Raw genomic sequence first — 22392 nt, forward strand, 5'->3', positions numbered from 1 at the left:
GGCATCCTGATAAGGGAAGAAATGTATTATCCCAGCACATGTACCAGGAAGGCTTGTGTTTACCAGTGGCAAATCATGTTGAGTTTGAATTGAAGTGATTATACTGAAAATGATTCAATACAAGAAAAGCTGTACATTTAAATGAGGCTTTCATTGACTTCACATGACTAGAGTACAGACCTTAAATTCTCAAACATTTCTAAAAACCTGTCTGAGTAATATTTTATCCACTTGATCAAGGCTGTGACGTAAATGTGGTGAAGGGGTATGAATACTTTCAAATCCACTGTATAAAAATGGGCATAAAGTCCAAAAGCAACTGCAGATTGCACCTTTCACGCAGGCTTTAAATTACAAGCATGAGGTAATGTATTGCCGAGTCAACTGCATAACTACACATGTTTGCTAAAGAAGGACGTTTTTTTTGTCACAATGAAAATGCTAAGGGTTTTGCTAAAATGTTGGGTAACACTATTTGAAGTGTCCAAGTAGCGGTCATGTAATCTCTGCCCCATTTGACAGCTAATTAAGCCTAGAGAAGAGGGCTCAAAACAAGTAAACACATTCCTGGATGCTGTAAGTTCCTCATTCAAGACTGGAATTTTTGGGACTGATTTTAGACCTGGAACACAAGGTCATTAGAACAAAACCAGCAGGCGCTGGACCTTGTAGGGTAGAGTTGTATACCCCTGAGGAAAGGCTGCTCATTATCTTTTACCCTATTGGAGACAATCAACTACTGGAAAAATAATTGGCTGCGTTTACACAGGCAGTCCCACCTATCTTTATACAGCTGCACAAAACACAACATTTGCACATCACTTAGTCCATCAGACCAACTCCTTGAAGTCTGCAGTTAAGCTTGGTATATTGCTTTTAAAAACAAAGGTACTGGAGGGAGTCTTCAAGAGCCAATTTATTCATTTTAAAAAGAGTTAACATGAAAGTATTGATTCAATGCTAGTTTAAATTGCTGGGTGTGGCCAGGGGACCCAAATTAATTTAGTAGATTGTTGTAACAGGATACTATGTAGTCCGTGTCATCGTCAGAGTCCGAGGAATCACAATGGGAGTCGAGCCTCTGGCAAAGTTAAACAGAAAGAAAAAGTTAATTCCATCAGGTCATTTGGAACCCAGCTGTTTACTGAAGACTCAGTTTATTGGAACCTGGTCAGCGAGAGTGTGACTGGGTCTCCCTCAGATCCTGAGACTGAAAGTCCAAACTTAAAAAGCACATTACAATTAGTCATTCAGAAAGTAAATTAAATATCCCATCAGCATACAATAGGGTGAGTGGGACAATGCTTAGTAGCGCAGCCCCTTTAGGACCAGATATCCAATGTTTCTATTGACAAATCCGATAGTGTGCACGTTAGACTCAGAGGCGTTACGAAATGTAGAGCCATACCTATAAGATGTCTGATGACAAGCCCGTCTTCGGGTGAGTATTGCTTGTAGAAAACGATCCCATTCACCACTGGTAGTCCATCTGAAAGGATTGCCAATCAATTTAATCCAAAGATACCATGGGACAAAGCCACTACTAGCCTAGAGCCACTACTCGCCTAGAGCCATTGAACCCTGCCATGACTTTGTTTTACAGGTGTAGAGTCCAAAGTTAAAACCCTGGTGGGTGTCAACTGTCTCTTGGGGCCTACAGGTAGAGTCCAGGAGGGAGGTTCTGCACCAATGATGGCCAGAGTACAGTTTGTTGTCAGTCTTCACCCCTTCTGTGGAACACACTGGAGAGAAGTGACATACCAGATGCAATATCATCCAATAGTCAGATTGCAATGCGTGGAGAAGTCAGATGCTCAGCGCAACTGCAATGAAGAGGACCTGAAACACGACCGACACCAATATGTAGTGACCCTACCTAGTCTCGCAGATCAGCTCAGTAGTTGTGACGAGGCAGCGTTTGGTAGAGGCATGCTGAACTTCCAGCGTCTTGGCGTCCCTCTATAGGATTTCAAATGAGCCAGTTTGGTACGATGTCATATCCTGCGATGTAAAGTCGTACCTTCATGATGGAACAAAGGCATAAAACCACAGCTACAATAGTTTCCATTAAATAGTGATGTGACCACCTTACCTCCGATGTATCCGGTGGTGGAGAGAAACATCCATGGTCACTGGTTTTCATAGAGCATAATGTACCTACGATGCATAGCCTGGTCAGGGCCGACGCCAACCTCCCACATGTAGTTGAACGGTTGGCTGCCCCGCTGAAAGCTGATGCCCTCTGTGCAGGTGCCTTTTGAAGGCTGGTGGGAGAGAAGTAAATGTTCATGAAAATATTTTGTAGCTGGTTGTAATGGTCAAGGACACGTTACCATTTTTTTGATATGAAGCATGGAGACTTGGCTAGTGGTTGGGTCACTGGGCTCCATCAGTTGCCGTAAGGCAGTGTCAGAACCAGAAGGCTAGGAAGATCATTGTGAAGACTCTTGCAGCCAAGGTCTTAAAGCCAAAGGTTCAAGTCAACTTACAAATGTCATTGCACCGAGCCATGACCAGGCAGTAGTGGCGTAAGGTAGCCTAGCAGTTAGAGCCATTGAGCCAGTAATTGAAAGGTCGCTGGTTCGAATTCCGGAGCTGATAAGGCAAGAAATATATAATTTACTTTGTGCCCTCATTTTCTCAGGGGGCACCATAACAGATCAACTTTTGTAGAGCACCTGAGGTAGGATTACTGAAGTGTAGTTGGAGTCCAGCGACTGGAAACCCTCCCCTCTTCAATTAAGTACTGAATGAGGGACTCGTGGCCAACAACTAATGAAATGCATAAAACGTATCTAGTAGCCACTGCGGGACGGGACATGGCACTCCCCAGTTTCACTAAACAATTTATGGCAATGGTGTTATTCAGTAACTTACAGTTCTTGGAACAATGGGGTCTTCGAATGGAACCTGGATGACAGCCCCATCAGTTCCGTTGGCATGGAAAACCCTAGTGAAGGGGGTAGACAATTTGAATAGCCTCTGGTATGGAGTAGTGTCCCTTGAGCTTCACAGCCATCAGGTCATCATAGGGGAAGTTCCCCAGGTACACAAACACATGATTCTCCAGGACTGTCATCCTCCTCCCACCATAAACACATATGGTAGGAGGAGGATGACAGTTACGTAGCAACCATTACAAGGAGGCAGATCTTATTTTCATGACACAGGGACAAGATACTTGTTGACATATTGCAGGGCAACTGTTACATTGTAGGCTGTATACAGCTACAATATAATTAAAATGTAGGGTCCTTTACAGTCCAGTGTTGATGCAGGATAATGCATGCTGGTTAAAGTGGAGAACTCTTTACTCTGTGACAACCTAAAATCCCAACGTGCTACTGCTCAAGGCACCAGGAGGATCAGTTGTCAGGCAAAGGAGACATTTGATTGGTTACTGAAGCTCCTTAAGGTTAATGGTGAAGAGTTGTTGGCACAGACTGGGCGTGGCCATGGACCTGTGAAGGGTGAATCTGGTTTCTACGCCGCCATTGTCCATAAGTGTTCATATTAGAGACGGACCTCGGAACTCATTGCGCATGTTATGGTCCAATGCGTATGGTCAAGTCTGATTTTCAAAGGCTTACACTTCCAATGTCTTGAAACAAAACCATGTCAATAAAAAGGGTTAGAGGTCAGTGTAGGAAGCGCCGTAGGAAATCTTCCCTGTAGTGTTGTCAAAGAAAAAGTTCCTCAGTTTCACTCTGACCTTCCTTAGCAATAAGACTTAGTTTCAATACCAGTAAAGCCCAATAGGTCAGACACCACAAGGTATCAATCCAAACAGTCAAGCTTAAAGACATTAGGTTACCATTGGCCTGAAGTGTATACTAATAAAGTTAGTTACAAATTCTTACCCCTTGGAGGCACAGCATCATGTACACCCACAAACACTGCATCTAGTAAGGAAACTAGAGGGGTGAGACTGAAGCAACTGGTAACCAATTAACAGAACACATTTAAGCTCAATTATAGAAGTTAATATTTTATAAAACAGAACATTTAAAAATGGAGCTTACCTGTGAAATCCAGCTGACGTTATGAAGCTGCAGATCTTGGAATACAGATTGCAATTCTAGCAGCAAGAGACAAGCAAACAGACAAACATGAGAAGAACGACAGCAATGTCTTTCAATTGCTCTCCCATTATCAGAAGTAAAATGGCAACGTTGCATAAAGATCGAGGAATTCAGATATGAAGTATTTGTTTTCAGCACTATCCACAGAGTGGTTTTATACTTTCCTATCCTAATGACATAATTGCCAACAGACTTGCAAAAGTTGCCGATCTGCAATTTCACTGATGTACTAAGTGTCTACGTAGTCTTATATAATTGATAATCGGTGTAATGCATTTAGCAGGAACGTATACAGATCTACAGAGACGATTAAGATGTCCCTGAAATGGCCAGCAGGTGGCGCCTTGGCCATTTACCAAACGCCAATGCTCGTCAATTGGCTGTGACACCCTGTGGATCATCAACAACAAAACTTGTTCCAAAATGTTTCAGTACCTTGAAAACATATCGGTAATTAATTAGAAATAAGTGAATCTTATGAAACTTACTTGATTGTAATGACAGTTTTGGTAGTCTATTTTGATTGTACACTGTTTTGTGGTTGTCCTTGCAAATGTTGTTGTAGTGAAATATAAAAGTATTGGCAGTGATAGAAGAACTTCCATGTTGTTGCTCATAAGGTCAATGTGGGTTTTCAAGCATTAAACCCTTCTGATACACAAGTAACAATTTAGTAGACTGTGAAAAACACGCTATAATTGAATTGCCAAGCAGTCGCCTACAATGAGCAACAACCGAGTAGATGGAGAAGACACAAAAACATTACAATCATCTTGACTAGTTTGAGATATTCAGCCTATACCTTTTTATGTCATATATCAATATCTGTGTTGTCTTTCCTCCAACAACAGAGCCCAAGCCAGGTGGTCCTTCCTCCATTCTCCAACCGGACCCTCCACCATCCCTCCTTCCTGCCCCTGTACATGGCAGCCAAGGGGTTGGCCCAGTACCCTTGGAGACTCCATCAACAGCCAGGTGAGTACAGGACAGGGGCACCACCACCCCTCTCAGGTGGGTTAGTGCAATCAGGGATCCTTGGGATGTTCTTACCCTAAACCTTCACCATACGCCCTACCTAACTCTAACCTTAATCTTAATCATTTACATGTTCAACTTCAACAGGGTGACGTCAGAGTTGGGACGTCCCAAGGATCCTCTTTAGACTTTATCCTCTCAGGTGCCTACAGTACTTAGCTCTTGTACCCTCTGCTAAGCTTTGACCTTTAGCAATTTGCTACATACCAGCCTGCGTCAAATTTGACAGTGCTTTTACACAGCCAGTATTCAAATGACACATTTTGGGGGTGCCTTGAAAATAGTAGGGCTGTATGTTTGCCTTTTAAACTCTCATCCCTTTTTAATGTTCATTTTGACACTTTTGGCCCCTGATTTGACCCTAACCCTTATTGTAAACCGAACCGTAACCTTCGCAAGCAGATGCTTATCAACAGATAGTCTACTATCAAGGCCAGTACCCACCCGCACCTGAAAAACAAAGCAATGAGCTCTGACTGACCAAAGAATGATACATCAACGGATAAATCTAATGCGTTGGAATAAAGACATGGGTTACTTTTATCAAGGACACATGACACACACACATAGTGAAGATGAGGAAGTACAAAGGAAAATCTGTGCATAAAGGAGCTCATCAGAGGCCGAAATTGCTCTACTGCGTGAACAGTGCCACCCCATTAAAGTGCTTTAAATCTAAAGTGGACATAGGTGGTCGGTCGGCGCAGTCTTTTCTTTTTCCCTCAGTGGGTCCACTGAAGCTAGTAGTTTGATATATTCCTATCTGACAAACAGAAGTCAAAGGGTTCGTCTGGGGGACACTCAGTCGGTCTCTCTTTGCTATAACATTGGGGTTCAACAAGGGTCAATATTACTGAACTGTATTGTCTACAGTTCATTCGGAAAGTATTCAGAGCCTTTGACTTTTTCCACATTTTGTTACGTTACAGCCCTGTTCTAAAATGTATTAGATTGTTTCCTTTCCTCATCTATACACAATACCCCATAATTGCATAGCAAAAACAGGTTTTTAGAGATGTTTTCACATTTATAAAGAATAAAAGACTGAAATATAACATTGACAGAACTATTCAGACCCTTTACTCAGTACTTTGTTGTATTTTGTTGAAGCACCTTTGGCAGCGATTACAGCCTTGAGTCTTAGGTATGACGCTACATGCTTGGTATACCTGTATTTGGGGACTTTCTCCCATTCTTCTCTGCAGATCCTCTCAAGCTCTGTCAGGTTGGATGGGGAGAGTCGCTGCACGACTATTTTCAGGTCTCTCCAGAGATGTTCGATCGGGTTCAAGTCCGGGCTCTGGCTGGGCCACTCAAGGACATTCAGAGACTTGTCCCAAAGCCACTCTTGCGTTGTCTTGGCTCTGTGCTTAGGATCATTGTCTTGTTGGAAGGTGAACCTTTGTCCTAGTCTGAGGTCCTGAGCGCTCTGGAGCAGGTTTTCATCAAGGATCTCTCTCGACTTTGCTCCGTTCCTCTTTCTCTCGATCCTGACTAGTCTCCCAGTCCATGCCACTGAAAAACATCCCCACAGCATGATGCTGCCACCACCATGCTTCACCGTAGGGATGGTGCCAGGTTTCCTCCAGACGTGACACTCGGCACACATTATTCCATTTCTGTTAGTCGCATGTCTGTGTAACTTGTTGAGTTTATGTCTCAGTTGTTGAATCTTGTTAGGTTCATGCAAATATTTACACCTTAAGTTTGCTGAAAATAAACGCAGTTGACAGTGAGAGGACGTTTCTTTTTTTTTGCTGAGTTTATATATGCATGCTATGATCTGAGATATTGCCTCACATGCTGGTCACAAAGCAGGAGCTACCCTTCTGAAACCAATTGAATCACTCCACAAACAAACACGTTAGAGTTTTGGTAACAAACCGAACAGTTACCACCACTGTCACATCATTCCCCAACATCATTGATTTAGTCTGGATAGCTTTAAGCAGAATGTAGATGCAAGCCTTGTCTTTCGGATCCTGCAGGGTCTTGACCCTTCACCTCTATGGCGGCATATCATGCTGAAGGAAAGCACTTCCAGAATAACAAGGGCAGTAACTAGAGGTGACTGCGTTGTCCCTTTCCGACACTGTAAACTCAGTCAATCGACCTTCTGTTAGAGCTATAATATACTTGAATACACTGCCCATGGACTTATCCAAACCTGTACACCTGAGTTACCTGTGGTTCCTCATATGTAAGACGACAGTTGATGATATTGTTGTTGTTAGAATTATATGTTATTGGATGCATTTGTATTTAGTATTTTCTTGTGTGAGTATTTGTAGTGTGACTGTGTAATTGCCCTTACCTGCCCTGGGACTACGGGTGCCAATTAGTTTTTGGCTAACCCTGGCACATTTTATATGGATGTTTCATTATTGTAATATGAATGTGCATGAATAAAATAAAAACACAAATAAATGGTTTAAACCATGACAGAGGTGGGATGAATGTTTGATATGGAAGCTTTTATTGTTTACATTTAACACTGTAAAACATATTCACCACTACATTTTAAACAAACAGAAACATGGTGAAATTAGCATTATTTAGAGACCTCCCTCTCCAAGTTTGACTTATGTTGCATTTAGGGGAGCTGAGACCCCCCCCCAGTAAAATGGTTCTTTGGCTATATTTTTGCTACAGCCTATAACAATGAGCGTTAGCATTCAACCCTAGCTACTGTTCAAGCAAGAATCAGAACATCATTGTAAGCATATGAGAACTTATATTTTGTTAAGAAGTAATAAAACCTTCAATCTAGGCTATGTTGAATGAGCGCAGATGGTGATGGCTTTCTTACTGCCACCAAGAGTCATGTGCATCCGGGGGGGAAAAGGGTCTATATGATCCACTAATGCCACCCTCAGGAACAACTACATGGACATAACAGAGGAAAGAATGGTAAATGGAATGGAAGGAATCAATAGGCTACAAATTGAAGGAAAGCGAACACTAAAGTGACAGATATAAATGTATGTACAGACGGGTGTCTCCCGATAGTGGCTAATATTTAACATCATACAAATTGTAAAATAAAACTGAGAAAAGCCCTGGCATTACCACAGAGTTTACACCTATAAGGCCTGCTGTAGAATTAATACACATATGGTATCATAATACTAGAGTTGGATTCAACTAGATGTTTCGGCTCTATGTTACCGATATTGCGACTCTACCGTCTAATGACGGTCAAATGTATTCAATCCTGTAGTGATTACGAAACCGCAGCAGTAGGGCGCACACACACACACACACACACACACACACACACACACACACACACACACACACACACACACACACACACACACACACACACACACACACACACACAAAAAAATATGTAAAAAAAAAAAATTGTGTACTTATGTCTGAGGGAAAATACTGTACCGGTTCTCCTCGTCTGCCCGTATGTATCTCAGGTATGTTGGTGTTAACTGGAGTATGTGACTGACTGTGTGTTTGTGAGCATTATGGGCTGTCAATGCATTCCTGTGATGACTACTGTAGGTTAATCATTGTCTGTTGGCAGTGTGTTACATAATGAAGACATTTTTAGCCACCAACCTGATGATATATGTAGTTTTTTACTGTCACATACACCAGATAGGTTCAGTGAAATGCTCTAACCACTAGGCTACCTGCTGCCATGGTATACCTGACTCACAATTGGGGCTTTCCTTTGGCAGTGTGGGGTTAGGTGCAAGTTCAAACACACACACACACACACACACACACACACACACTCTCAACATTAAGCAAACTTTACAGGGACAGGTATACTAGGTTCAGAAGAAGTTTCTCATCCTTTTCCTCCTGTAAGACTACATATCATTTCCTGGTTCTTAAAAGTTCCCTAAAGAAACCCTAGCCCATAACTTCATCAAATGACTAATTTGAACAAAACAAAACATGCCAGTCAAACAATTTGATAAGATAGAGCTCCTCCAAATGCTCCTTATGTCTCCAGCTAAGAGTTCTTCAGGGGAGTATGCATAGCAAGCACTGGTTCACTCTCCCCTATCCAGTTGAATATTCCAGCAACGTTCTAGTGACGTTATGTAAACGTTCAACTGACATTCTGCGGCGTGTCTGTCGATGTTCTCCTGATGTTCCCGTCAACATTACAGGGTAGTCTTGGTCATGTTGTTGGTGACAATGCTGGCGGCCTGAATGACCCGATAGCGTTCTCGAAGGTTCCGCCGCCTCACATGCTCGTTGGTGATCTCTACAGCGTTCTCCACAGGAAACCAACCCTTCTGTCCGTTGGAGAGACGGATCCCCTCGTACCAACCTAGAGGGAGGGGAGGAAGAGGGAGCGGGGAGATAGGATGTTTACATATAAATCATGCAGAATAACCAACATCACGAATCAATAAACTGCTAGCAGGTACAGGGTTGAATTAGAATTGTCGGGATAAAGACGTACAAAGAGGGGGGTTGGGGGAAAGATGAGAGTTTAATGTATTACTGTGTTATCATTTTATCAAGTAAAACACACGTTTTTTCTGGTTTGTAAAATAAAGTGCTACCCAGTATCCTAAACTAACCACAGGTCGGGACATTCGTTTCCTGCCGGGTCTTACCCTCGTTGGTCTTGCGCACCACGTTGATGATCTCAGTGGCTTCTAGGTTGAGCTCATCAGCCTGCTGAGCAACATACTGCTCCACACACTGCACCTGAGGACAGTCTGAGGACAGAGACAAGACTAAATATCAACAAACCGAACAATTATAAACCACGAGTGCAAATAGCACTAAGTGTGTCCATGTAAGGTAAACTGAGGATAGATGTCAGTGTTGATGGTTGAATTTAGCCCAGTCACTACAAGCTGCCTTACTGCAGCTAATTATAGGTTGTGTGTCACCAAGCTAAACCAGTCGCTCACCCCAGTCCTCATAGACAACCTCCTCCTTGTCCCCATCAGGTTTCATGGGGTCAGGGAACGCTGCTATCCACCGGTGCAGGTCAGACCTGAGAAGAATGGATGAGGGGAAAAGAAAGGCAAGAAGAGAGAAGGAGAGAGAATGGACATGTGAAACAGACCATAGACACACACACACACAAATACCACATCTGTTAACAAAAATAGGTGTACTTATGTCTGAGGGAAAATACTGTACCGGTTCTCCTAGTCTGCCCGTATCTCAGGTATGTTGGTGTTAACTGGAGTATGTGACTGACTGTGTGTTTGTGAGCATTATGGGCTGTCAATGCATTCCTGTGATGACTACTGTAGGTTAATCATTGTCTGTTGGCAGTGTGTTACATAATGAAGACATTTTTAGCCACCAACCTGATGATATATGTAGTTTTTTACTGTCACATACACCAGATAGGTTCAGTGAAATGTGTTTTACAAGGTTAGCCATAGTAGTACGACGCTCCTGGAGCAAATTAGGGTTAAGTGGCACGCTCAAGGGCACATTGAAAGACTTTCTCTTTGTTGGCTCGGGATCCAGTGACATTTTAGTTACTGGCCCAATGCTCTAACCACTAGGCTACCTGCTGCCATGGTATACCTGACTCACATATGCTCTTTCACTTCCTCTCGCACTTTCTACCTCTTCTTCTGTCGCCTTCTGTCTCTCTTCAACATCTCTACGGAATCTCTCTCTACCTTTCTGTACTGTTTCTCTCTCATTACGGGGTTTTATGTGTAACATACGCACCATACACACACACACACACACACACACGCACACGCGCACGCGCACACACACACACACACACACACACGCACACGCACACGCACACACACACACGCGCACTGTGTGTACTACTCACTGTGAAGGGGCCTTCATCAGTCTCTCCATCATGCGTCCCTGGTGGTTCTCCAGTAGAGTCAGACAGAAGCAGTGTTCATAGCTAGGGTTGGAGACCTGGTCGTCTCCTATTGGCTGAACCTGGACCAGGGTGCGGTGGGCGTGGTCCAACACCACAAAACGCTCCGAACTAACAGGGATGAGAGGAGGAACCAGACACATTGAAGGCAGTCTAGGATGAGTCCTAGAATGTATGAATGTAGAGCCATCCTCTACTCTAGCACAACATTTGCTTATAAATGATTTGTGAATCATTGATGAGGGATAAAGGCCTTAGGAATGTTTATAAAGGCTTCACCCCTTCTTGGTGGCGATGATGAGCAGGTCGTTGAAGAGGAAGAGGTAGACGGGGGTGAACTTGTGACCCAGGTTGAAAAGGGTGCTCCCTTTGGCCATCTCCTGTAACTCCCCACGCTTCTCCAAGACACGGGTTTGGGAAATGATGGGGATGGCCTGATAGAGAGGGAGGGAAAGAGAGGTGGGGAGGATAGATGGAGAGAGGTGGAGAAAGAGAGAGGGAGAAGGGGGATAGATTGAGAGAGGGGGGTAGAAAGAGAGACAGAGAGAAATGTATAAGAATCAAGCTGAAAGGGATAGGGTTCTCGTGTATTTGGGTGGTGAATTAACTGACTGACTGACTGATTAATTGATTACCTTGAGCTTGTCAAACTCCAGCGTCTTGGAGAGGTGGATCAGCTCTTCCACCTGTTTCATCTTTCCCACCTGGGTGTTGCACTCCTCTATGATCTGAGACAGAGGGATAGAAAGAGGAAGACGGAGAGAGACAAAAAGAAAGAGAAATTGTGTGAGAAAAAGAACAAGAGACGGAATGAAATAGACCTCTTGGCAGCTCCTCCACTTTTCCTTTCACACAGACATGTGGAACAATCCACATAACCCTTCTCTCATTTCATGAAAATCCATTTTCCTCTATTTCACAAGTGTATCACGTTCATCTCTTTTTCAAGAGGTTCCCGCTCTACTTGAATAACATTAGCTGGTACTCCAGTGTCAGACAGTCTTCATCTCTCTCAACCTGTACTTGGTCATATTGTCTGCAGTGACACAATAGGACATCAATCCCACACGAAAGACCAGGGGACTGGCGTCATTGTTCCATAATTCCAGACTGGTGTGGACCACTGCTTTAGAATGGAACAGTCAGAATGTCTGTGGACGGGCAGACGGATGGGTGGAAAGACGAAAGGTGCGGTTACCTTAGAAACAGAGTCCAAGGCGTTGGAGGCAGTCTGCTCTTCTTTCGTCCCCAAATGTGTTCTCTTCAGGATGTTCTGTTAAACAACAACCACAAGCCATGTTATACAAGACAAACAAACAAAGACAAACAAAAAAAGTATAAAGTCACAAGGTTTATCGCTTTTCCCTACGATCACACTCCGTTGTAGTCCACATCACAGCGGTCCACAACAACTACAGTTACCATGATGCCCCTCACCTCAACGAGTATCTTGATGCGTGTGATTCGCTGGAAGGGCAGCAGCAGGAAGGACATGAATGGCAGCCTCTGGCACTGAGGAGACTCCTGCAGACGGGTGATGACGGTGGCAAAGTCCACATTGGTTTTCCTGTGGGGACAAACACATCATTCAGGACCCCCTCCTCCTCTGGTTGAATCAATTGTCAGACCAAGAGGCCTCTGAGTAGGTTTGCAGAATTCTGGTAACTTTGCCAAAATTCCAAAGTTTTCCAAAAATTCCAGTTGGAAGATTCCTGGAATCAGGATGGAGTAAGCAGAAAATCTGGGAATCCTCCAACAGGGATTTCAGTCAAATCTGGGAATTCTGGGTGAAATTGACAACATTTTGCAACCCTACCTGTTATACCCAGTAATGAAGCCAGTCTTACATGAGGGAGGTGTAAGTCTTCCCCTGGTAGATTTGGTTGCGGACGTAGTCGATGTAGACCGGGAAGTTGTGCTGAGCATGGAAATGGATGATGTCACAGATGTCGGAGAACACCAGACTCTCTTTCTTACGGTTCTCTAGGGCCATCAGAAAACTAATGGGGGGGAGAGTTAGAAAGGTCAAAGGTTATGGTTGATTTCCATTATGGGGTTTATTAAAAACAACGAAACAGTGAGGGAGGAACATTTTTCTTTATATTAGAGTTGGGCTACAACAAAACCCTCCACATGCTGCTGATTCAAGTCATCACTCCTTCCTTACTCTGACTCCCCACTGTTTTAGCCAAGTACCACTCTCTAGCCATCCCTCGATTCCTCCCTCTCTCTCACCTCTCGCTGACCTCCAGGACTCGCAGGACATTGGAGAAGAGAGTCTTCCTGTCCCGGATGATCAGCACCTCCTCCAGCTCCCGGGATTCCAGGAAGTGTTCATTGAGAACGCGTAGGGAACGCACGTACGACGCTTCCGATGTCAACACCTCAAACATACTCTGAGGGGAGAGAGACAATGGGATGGTGAACTTCTAATTCATACAGTACAATCAGCCCATCACTGAAATATCCCAAGACATACAATATGGGCTGATTAATATGGCCACATTTCTGTACTGAATTTTCAATTGAAGGTAACTGCAGACATTCAGTCCATTGAGGTGAAATTCAGTCAACTAAAATATCAATAATTCACTTTACTTGATGACTGAAAAACCCAAGTATGGATAACTGTATATGTGGAATGTGTCTGAAAGTGGGCAGGGCTAAATAAATGGGTAGATCATCAGCAAATGGTGTAACTGATTGGTTAGATGGTTTTGATTAAGCTTGTGTTGTTTTTCGTTTCTTAACGCATTTTCATTGTTCAGTTCCTGTGTGGTGATACTGGTGCTTTTTCAGGATTGATGGTTTGTTTTTACGTAGCAGGTTACGAGAACTAACGTAGCAGGTTAGGAGAATTAAAGTAGCAGGATAACGTAACAGGTTAGGAGAATGAGGTTAAGGTTAGGAAAAGGGTTAGGGTTAGGCTTAGCTAAAATGCTCTCACAGTTGCAGCCACGCAAAACTGCCCTGAGTGGCAACAAATGCGGCAAATTAGTTGCTTGCTTTTTATATACCCACTTCTGTTGATACGCCTGTTTATGTTGACACACCCATGTTCCAGCAGCCATGCCGTTAACTGTGAAAAGCTGAGCCATAAATTGCATTTGCTTCTCTATTCTCATTCCCCCTGCCTCCCCTCCTATTCTCCCACCTCTCTCCTCCTATTCCCCCCCCCTCACCTCCTGGTACTTGCACTGTGCAGGGCTGAGGGTCTCCAGCACCCCACTTTTCCGTACTTCTGGTCGGTCCTGCCACAGGGTGCTCTGGCCCAGGGTGGGCAATGGAATAGTGGCACTGGGTGCCCCATTGCCATTGCCCACCGCCCCCACGCCGGCTGCCCCCATGCCCACTCCACCCCGGCGTGCAGGCCAGTCCATGTGGTAGTCAGCACTGGCCTTGCTGGTGTTGCGGCACACCGTCTGGCGCCGGATCTCCTTGTGGATGACGGTAGCACGGTACGTTTGGTACAGAGGCACTGAGGGGTCAAAGGGCAAAGGTCAAACACTAAAAAGGATGTGTGTGGTATTACTCTATGGGTGACCCTCAAACAATGATGATGGACCAAGAATGTTCTGTTCCTTTGGTCTAATGTTACACCTATAGTTCTGTAACCTGATTCATGCGTGACTGATATTTTGGGTGTTTTTTGGTTGTGTCAGGGGTGTCAGGTAACCTTACCATCCAGCTGTCTGGACTCCCAGCCAATAAAGCATCCTGTCCCGAGAGGGGCACTGGGAAGAAGAAGAGCAGGGTGTTATATAACTGACTGAGCTGGACAATGAATGAGTGAGAAATAGGTCTGGTTCTAACACTTTAAACATGCTTCCTTCCTTCCTCCCCTCCCTTCGGTAATCACTGATAAGTGATTGGATAAGTGAAACCCTATCACCGACACCAATCCAACCCTCTCTGTGGTCACTTACAGGAAGGAAGGAAGATTTTGAGCAGGGCCAAAACGAGACATGGGAGATGAGAGTACAACAGTAAATATGGAGGTCATCAGAAGAGACATAAGAGGAAGAAATAGAAGAACCTCGGGGATGAGTGAGCTCACCTGTCTTCTTCTGTGTCCTTCTCCTCTCCTTCAGCGCTTCCATCCTCCTCGTGTTCTAGAGGGAGACACAAAAGCATGAACAATATACCTTTTTCTATTGTATGACCTCTCACTATAAAGGATGTCAGAAAACAGGTTTATTGCGTGTTTACTTTTATAGTGACCTTTTATAGCTTGCTTGACGGAATGGACGGAGATGCCTGTCTTGGGGGGCTGAGGTGGAGGGACTCTGTTGCCCGCCCGGTGGAGTACTATGGGACTGGCGGAAGGATTGGGGGGTGAGGGGCGCAGGGAGCGCCATTCCTCCGCGGTGGGCTGGGGCAAGGCGATACCCCCCCTGGGAATGGGCATGAGGTTGTGGCCGGGTGTTTTGGACTTGTCCTGGGCGAGAGATACCCGAGGTGGGATAGCCACGGAGGCATCCTCAGTAGTCTGGGTTTGGGATGGGTCCGACTCGGACTGGACCGAAGTGTTGTCCTCCGAGTTGCTGGAGGACAGTTTTGACCAATGGACAGGTTTCTGAACCTTGATAAGGGGAATGTCCAGTTCTTGACAGATCTTTCTAGGTGTTGGATCCACCATTAGTAGAGTAGTTTCATATATAGACTCTTCCTCCTCCTCTATGGAAGCTTTAAAATGGCTTGGGAAAGATTGGGTCTGTTTAGGGGGGGTGGGGGGGCGTTTTATGGCCAAGGAGGTCCCCTCCCCTCCACTCTCTTCCTCCTCCCTTTCCAGCTTAACCTCCTCCTCCTTTTCATCTTCTTTCTCTTCCTCATCGATGGGCACCCATACCAGCTTCATGCCGGGCATGTGGACGTGGCAAACACAGCTGCATTCCCAGTCGAAGCATGGGTTAAGGGGCGTGTCTGAACCGTGCTCTGCCTCTGCTTCCACTCCTCCAATCAGCTGTCGCTCTACCTCCTTTCCACCAGGTGCTGATGGGAGAGGGAAGGACACATATCACTAAATTAGCATTAACATAACATCACTTTTTACATCCACTGCCACGTGTTTGCTTAGATATTTGCAGTAATGGGAAATTAGCAAAGCATCAGAAATAATCATTTTTGTTTTGTTTTGTTTGGCTTTATTGTTAAAAGGAACCCCAAGAACTAGGGATCACTTTCTCTGTTGACCCTTGAACCTTGGCAGACTGAAACCCTTTATGGCGTTCACTGATCACGGTGAATGTGTTGCTTCCTGCCAAGAATGTTCCCAAGAATGTGCATATCCCTTTCACGTGCGTGCGTGCGTGCGTGCGTGCGAGCGTGCATGCGTGTGTTTCTCTTTCTGTGTCCTGATTGACCTCAGTTCTCGAGGGAAAGGTAACAAAAGAAAACACCACCCCGACATTTGATATTTGTTTCATTAGTCCATTGTTAACATAGTCCCACAAGTACATATCAAAATAGAGAAATCATCCCCGTATGGTGTATTTTGCATCATATGCAGCGTCATACAGTGATGATTTCCATATTTTGAAAGCTACATATCTTGACAAATTGAGTGCTGACAAGCCAAACATTTTGGGACTATATCAACAATGGACTAATGAAACAAATACCAAAAGATAGTTTTTGTGTGGAGTTTCCCTTTAAGCCTTAGGCCTCATAGTGCTTCCACCTCCAGGGTTGTGGGTTTGATTCCCAGGGCCACCCATACGTAAAATGTATGTATGCGTGCATGACTAAGTTGCATTGGATAACAGTGTCTGCTAAATGGCATATATTATTACTTGGGAATGTGTGCGTTTTGGTTTACTGTCTTTGAGGGGACCAGAAGTCCTAGTCCTAGTAAAGCAAGGAAAAGTGGGACAAGTGGGAACATTTCGTCGGTCCCCGCAAGGAAAAAGTATATTTTTAGAGGTTAGGGTTACAATTAGGGTTAGGTTTAGGCGTTTGGGGTTAAGGTTAGGGATGATGGAAAATAGGATTTTGAATGGGAATCAATTATTTGGTCGATAGAACGATAGAAAACTGGTGTGTGTTTGTTGTCTTAGCCAAATTAACATCATTCTTATTTTCATAATACACAGTTCTGCTTTGTCAGATTATTATCAAGTTGTTTAGCTTCATGAGCATTTAATACTAACAGGAAACAGCCAAAAATGTGAATCTATTTTGATGATAGTTTGTTCTTTTTCTGTTGTCAGAAATGCTATCAGCTCCTTATTTTCTTTCCCTCTGCAACAGTAGAAACAGTGAGACCCTCTTCAAGGCCTTTAAGCAGTGCAGTCTTAGACAGGGAGCCTCTGGCCCTCTCCATGTCTTTCATTTCCTCTCGCGCTCTCTCCTCTTCTTCTGTCGCTTTCTGCCTCTCTTCCACGTCTCTATGTAACCTCTCTCTGCCTCTCTGTACCCATTTTTCTCTCTCTCTTTCTCGCTCTCTCTGTCTGGCACACTCACACACACACACACACACACTCACACACACTCACTTCTCTTCCCAGAGTGTGTTGGAGTACAGCCAGTCTGTTTCAGTAGACCTGCTTTACCTATACAGAGCTGTGTTTACCTACTGTATACAGGTGCTTCTGTCTGTTAGGGTAGTCAGATCACGTGGTCTAGCCACACCCGTTTGTCTCTAGGTTAGGTGAAAACAGGTGTCCCCCTCACGGCCTCAGGGACTAGGCAACACACACGAGCAGAGATTCCGCTCTCAAAGGAACATACCGCACATACTGCACTCGCATGTGACATACGGTGACGTTTGCTGCATATGGTTAACATCAAACTGACAAAAGAAATGTGTAGAGGTACATGAAACCTGTCAATGATTGTTCCATTCAAATTCCAAACATGTTGTTTTGTTAACCTGCCACCCCCAGGTCTAGCTTGTGGGGTTGGGCTGGGAGTGTTGTTCATGCTTTCGGAGGATATGTTATGAAAGTGATTATGTCACGTGTTACTGTGTTGCTTGACAACACTTGATTAATGAACACCCGTGGGATAGCTCATTTGGAAAAAATACAGTTCATTTTGTAGCTCTCTCTCCGTAATGCTTGCCTTGTAGAAATGTAGGCTACATTGGTAATGCTAACAAATTATCAGTCCCTATCATAACATATTTTTGTGAGAGGACTCATAGAAATGAATATTGATTAATTCATTGATTGATATACTGACTAACTCTACCTGATCGACTGACTGTGATGCCATTTCCCTCCTCTCCTCCAGGGGTCTCTCTTTTGGCCTGCCGCAGGATCCGGCTCCTATTCATGGGCAGTGGAGGAGCCTGGTCTGGACCCCCAGACTGCTGGACAGAGTGCCGGGTCGGTTTGGGTTTGACTGTGGGGGCCCTCCTGGGACCCCGGGTCCGGAGAGTTGGATTGGTGGTTAGTTTAGCATCTCCAGTGGTGGTTGGTGTAGTCTCTGGGTGGCTGAACTTACTCACAATGCTGTTGACTTTCCCCCCCGAATTGTGGTCTGTGCTGCCCATCTCTCCGAGCTGGGAGGGGGTGGAGGGGGCTCCATTGGAGGAAGGGTTTTTTCTAGAGATGGGGGGCCGGGGTTTGGCCTCTGGTCTGGGGGGTAAGGGGGACGTGAAGTGTTCCGGGAAAGACATGTTGAGGGGTTTAGACTGGTCTGTATTTTTGGGGTTATTCCAATCTGAGCCCTGACCTATCAGAGGTCAAGTCAAGAGGTCAGTTTGGGCATGTCATTTTCACCTGAAGAGGAAAGAGAGAGAGAAAGTCTGAATACAGCCGATCTGAATGATGGCAGTCTGACAGAGTTTCTCATTATTAGTGTCATTATACTGTTTTATTTTGTTCTCAGGTACGATATCAAATCAGGTCAAAGTTTATTTTGTAGCAGTTTATCGGATGTTATAGCAGGTGCAGCGAAATGCTTGTGTTATGAGCTTCTAACGGTGTGGTAAACATGTCAAACAATTACACAGATAATGTTCCAAAGCTAGAAACAAGAAATATGATGTGCGGCAAGACAACCATTGTATGAATTCATTGTGACAGCAATACAACTTTTCATACACACAGAGTCATTCTGCATGTCCTCTAATAGTCTTCCTCTAATCCTCTAATAAGTCTTTCTCTGTAGCTGCAGAAGAGATCCTCAAGTGAAAGGAAGGAATGAAAACTTGGACTCGAAAGAGGCACACCTTCCGAGACACATTCACAACAGGTTGAATTCCAGAAAATTCTATACCTACCGCACCCATAGGATTGAGCAATAACTATCACTCTGAAAAAGCAGCTGAGGAATGATGATAAAGCTATAGGACAGCTTGGCATTATAAAATGCAAAAGGAGGCAGCATTGTCACGATTGTAGGGATTCGTATATCTTGCTTCCCTTGGCGGCAGGTAGCCTCGTTGTTAAGAGCGCCCTGCCAGTACTGATCGGTTGCTGGTTTGAATCCCATAGCCAGCATGGTGGATCAATCTGCTGTTCTGCCCTTGAGCAAGGCAGTTACCCCCAAGAACAGCTGCTCCCTGGGTGCTGATGATGTCAATTAAGACAGGCCACTGCACCTCTTCGATTCAGAGGTGTTGGGTTAAATGCAGAAGACACATTTTGGTTAAATGCATTCAGTTGAACAACTGACTTGATATCCCCTGGCCTGTAGGCCTACTTGGTGATCAGTTTCAGGACTGGCCCAGACTTGTAGTTATTATCCTACAGGTGTGTGTGTGTGTGTGTGAGAGTGAGAGTGAGAGTGAGAGAGAGAGAGAGAGAGAGAGAGAGAGAGAGAGAGAGAGAGAGAGAGAGAGAGAGAGAGAGAGAGAGGGAGAATCGGATGAGATTGGGATATTTCTGTACTGTTTTGGAATATATCAAGTGGTCATGAGAGAGCAACCCAGCAAATTCAGTGAGTGACATACCCCCCTAGGTATTAATAGTTGATGACCACACCTCCTATACATACAGTATACTAATACTCTGTCTACAGCCTAAACTGCAAATATGAGTTACACAGTTTTATCTTGCAAGTGTGCCACCTTGAACTTTAACAATTTTACAGTTTTCAACTCTCTGACAACAGAGGTTACATAAGTAGGTTTAACGATAGGCAACTCAACAATAAAATATCCTTAATGCCAGAGTCCATTCACCCATCGAAATCATGATCTGGAATTTGGTGTGCAAATACCTGACTACGCTGCTCAGATTACTGCACCAATGAGCTTTTCTTAAACCTCCCGCTTTGGGCTGGATGTGTAAATGTGTAGTTCATACATGTATAATCTATGAGCAGAATTCCTGTTTTACCTCAATTAGCCACAGAATTCCTCGTTTGAAAGCAACTGTTTTTCAACATGTTCCTCCATGTGAGCCAGTCCCCTAGCAATTTGAGAGAGAGAGAGAGAGAGAGAGAGAGAGAGAGAGAGAGAGAGAGAGAGAGAGAGAGAGAGAAAGAGAGGGAGAGGGAGAGAGAGAGAGAGAGAGAGAGAGAGAGAGAGAGAGAGAGAGAGAGAGAAAGAAAGAAAGAAAGAAAGAAAGAAAGAAAGAAAGAAAGAAAGAAAAGAAAGAAAGAAAGAAAGAAAAAGAAAGAGGGAGGGAGAGAGAGAGAGAAAATCGGATGAGATTGGGACATTTCTGTACTGTTTTGGAATAGATCATGTGGTCATGTGCTTTGGCCAGTAAAAGCACATTACCGTTCCATGCATTAATGCACTCTGAACCGAGCTCGACCACAAGTAGCACGTTACAGTAAGAACCCCTTTGCAGCAGTGAGACATGATTTGTTACATTCACTACATTCATACTAAACAGCGGACGGGATTTATACCACCGTTTTGGTTTCCGACATTCTATAAAAATGGAAAATGACGTCATGAACAAATGATGAATTTCATTGAGACCAAAACTGCAAAGCCTGGGTTTTTATTCAGCATATACTTCCGATGAGTTAGCGCACAGATGTTCAACCATAGCAATGACTTATCATCAGCCTGTGTAGTAAAGCTTCTCTTTTTAAGGAGGTTATTGCTTTGCTCTCTGTATCTTCAGAAATGAGATCAGTTGAGAATTGAGATCATACATTTGTAAAGATTCCAATGGCTCACCTGTACGCATGGTTGGGAGTCAATTCCAGTCAGTTTGAGGTATTAATCGAGTTGTTCATCCTTCTCTATAAAGACGTCGAATCCATTCAGGAAATATCTATAATCGGCAACTACAACATCCTGAATCCTGAGATTGTATTGCAGGTGGAGGGTGTTCTGCTTTTAACAGTTTCAACAATGCTGAGTCCTCAGTGTTTGTCTCTGACTTAGTCTTTCTGTTGAAGCTTTTTGTCAAAAACAGCACTGGCTAGTCAGACAGGTTTGTGACTTGGCGAGGTTCTTTTACTTGTATGAACAGTCACTCAGCCTTGTACAAGAGAATGGGGGTCAATCCATTTGAATTCAATCACGTTTTTTTGACAGAATCCCTTTTGAATTGAAACAAGACTTTATGTACCTGTTTGGAAGAAGTGGTCAGAAAGGTACTTTTTGGACCCGGTTGACACACAACGTGCTCTTGAATACAGGGCGTGTGGCATTTCAATCAGAAATAGAATTCACAGAATGGACCTATCCCTTCAGAACACTGCAATTGAAATGTTTTAACTTCAAATTACTACCACAAAGATGACCGCTGGTCCACCCACCGTCGAATGTCAAATTAAATGTCTATTCTGTTATCTATATCTAAATGATTCCAATAGGTTTCCTATGGAGGGTTGACATCTCAACCGCTTACCTTTTCCAGTGATGAAGACATGGATGTCTCATGGTATGATGGGGTGCGCAAAATGTTTCAACTTTGAGCACCTTTATTTTGACAGTCTTGGCATTCAGGTCCAAAAAGTTACTCTCTGAGCGCTTCTACACTGGGCAAATATGTGTGGAAGGTGCTACACGGTGCTGCTGCTGCTTCCGTTCCCGTCCAGCTGCCACCAGTCCATCATCTAACACTCGTCTCTTCCTTCCTTCTTTCTCCTATACACGTTTTGTGGGTACAGTCAGCACTGTAGTTGTTGACTGAGTACCCTCTGACTATCTCTAGGGCCGGGACGATACAAGTATTGCGATACTCGTTAGTATCGTGGCAAGAAAACAAAACAGGAACCGGATTTAAGTTATTTGTTGGAAACAAGCATCATTATGTTGTCATCTAGTCACATTTGTTAATTTTTCAAGCTATAGCACAAAACATTTTTTACATACATCAGGATTTTCAAGGACCAAAGAGTTTTGGTCTGCTTCGTGTTTTCATTTTTGACGTGGAAAAAAAGATTGTGATACTGGTGTGGTCACAGCCCTAACCATCTCATTATATGCTTGGTGAAACGTCACTTATGATTATTTCTGCCTGAACGATGGCCTGAGGCACACTGTCACACTTGAGACTTAAACTC

At 44.1% G+C, this 22392-nt stretch overlaps 2 protein-coding genes across 3 annotated transcripts in view; one reads left to right on the forward strand and one right to left on the reverse strand.

Moving 5' to 3' along the window:
- The window catches only part of LOC118369156 (chromodomain-helicase-DNA-binding protein 3-like), a 367421-nt gene that overhangs the window by 134616 nt on the left and 210413 nt on the right, over positions 1-22392 (forward strand). The gene's annotated exons all lie outside the window — the stretch shown is intronic.
- On the reverse strand, positions 7571-21294 carry LOC118368800 (rho guanine nucleotide exchange factor 15-like). 2 transcript variants are annotated; one of them, XM_035753214.2, is made up of 17 exons: positions 21056-21294; positions 20259-20330; positions 18163-18695; positions 15193-15963; positions 15029-15083; positions 14653-14705; positions 14154-14449; positions 13207-13367; positions 12819-12971; positions 12409-12538; positions 12170-12244; positions 11607-11699; positions 11251-11405; positions 10915-11082; positions 10016-10101; positions 9713-9817; positions 7571-9420 (listed from the first exon to the last, which is right to left on the reverse strand). In XM_035753214.2, exons 3-17 carry the CDS (start codon positions 18590-18592, stop codon positions 9251-9253), a joined length of 2901 nt encoding a protein of 966 aa, XP_035609107.1. In that variant the 5' UTR covers positions 18593-18695; positions 20259-20330; positions 21056-21294; the 3' UTR covers positions 7571-9250. The 2 variants fall into 2 exon arrangements, with proteins under 2 accessions (XP_035609107.1, XP_035609108.1); XM_035753215.2 differs by lacking the exon at positions 20259-20330.

This window comes from Oncorhynchus keta, chromosome 35, assembly GCF_023373465.1.
Source record: "Oncorhynchus keta strain PuntledgeMale-10-30-2019 chromosome 35, Oket_V2, whole genome shotgun sequence".
NCBI lineage: Eukaryota > Metazoa > Chordata > Actinopteri > Salmoniformes > Salmonidae > Oncorhynchus > Oncorhynchus keta.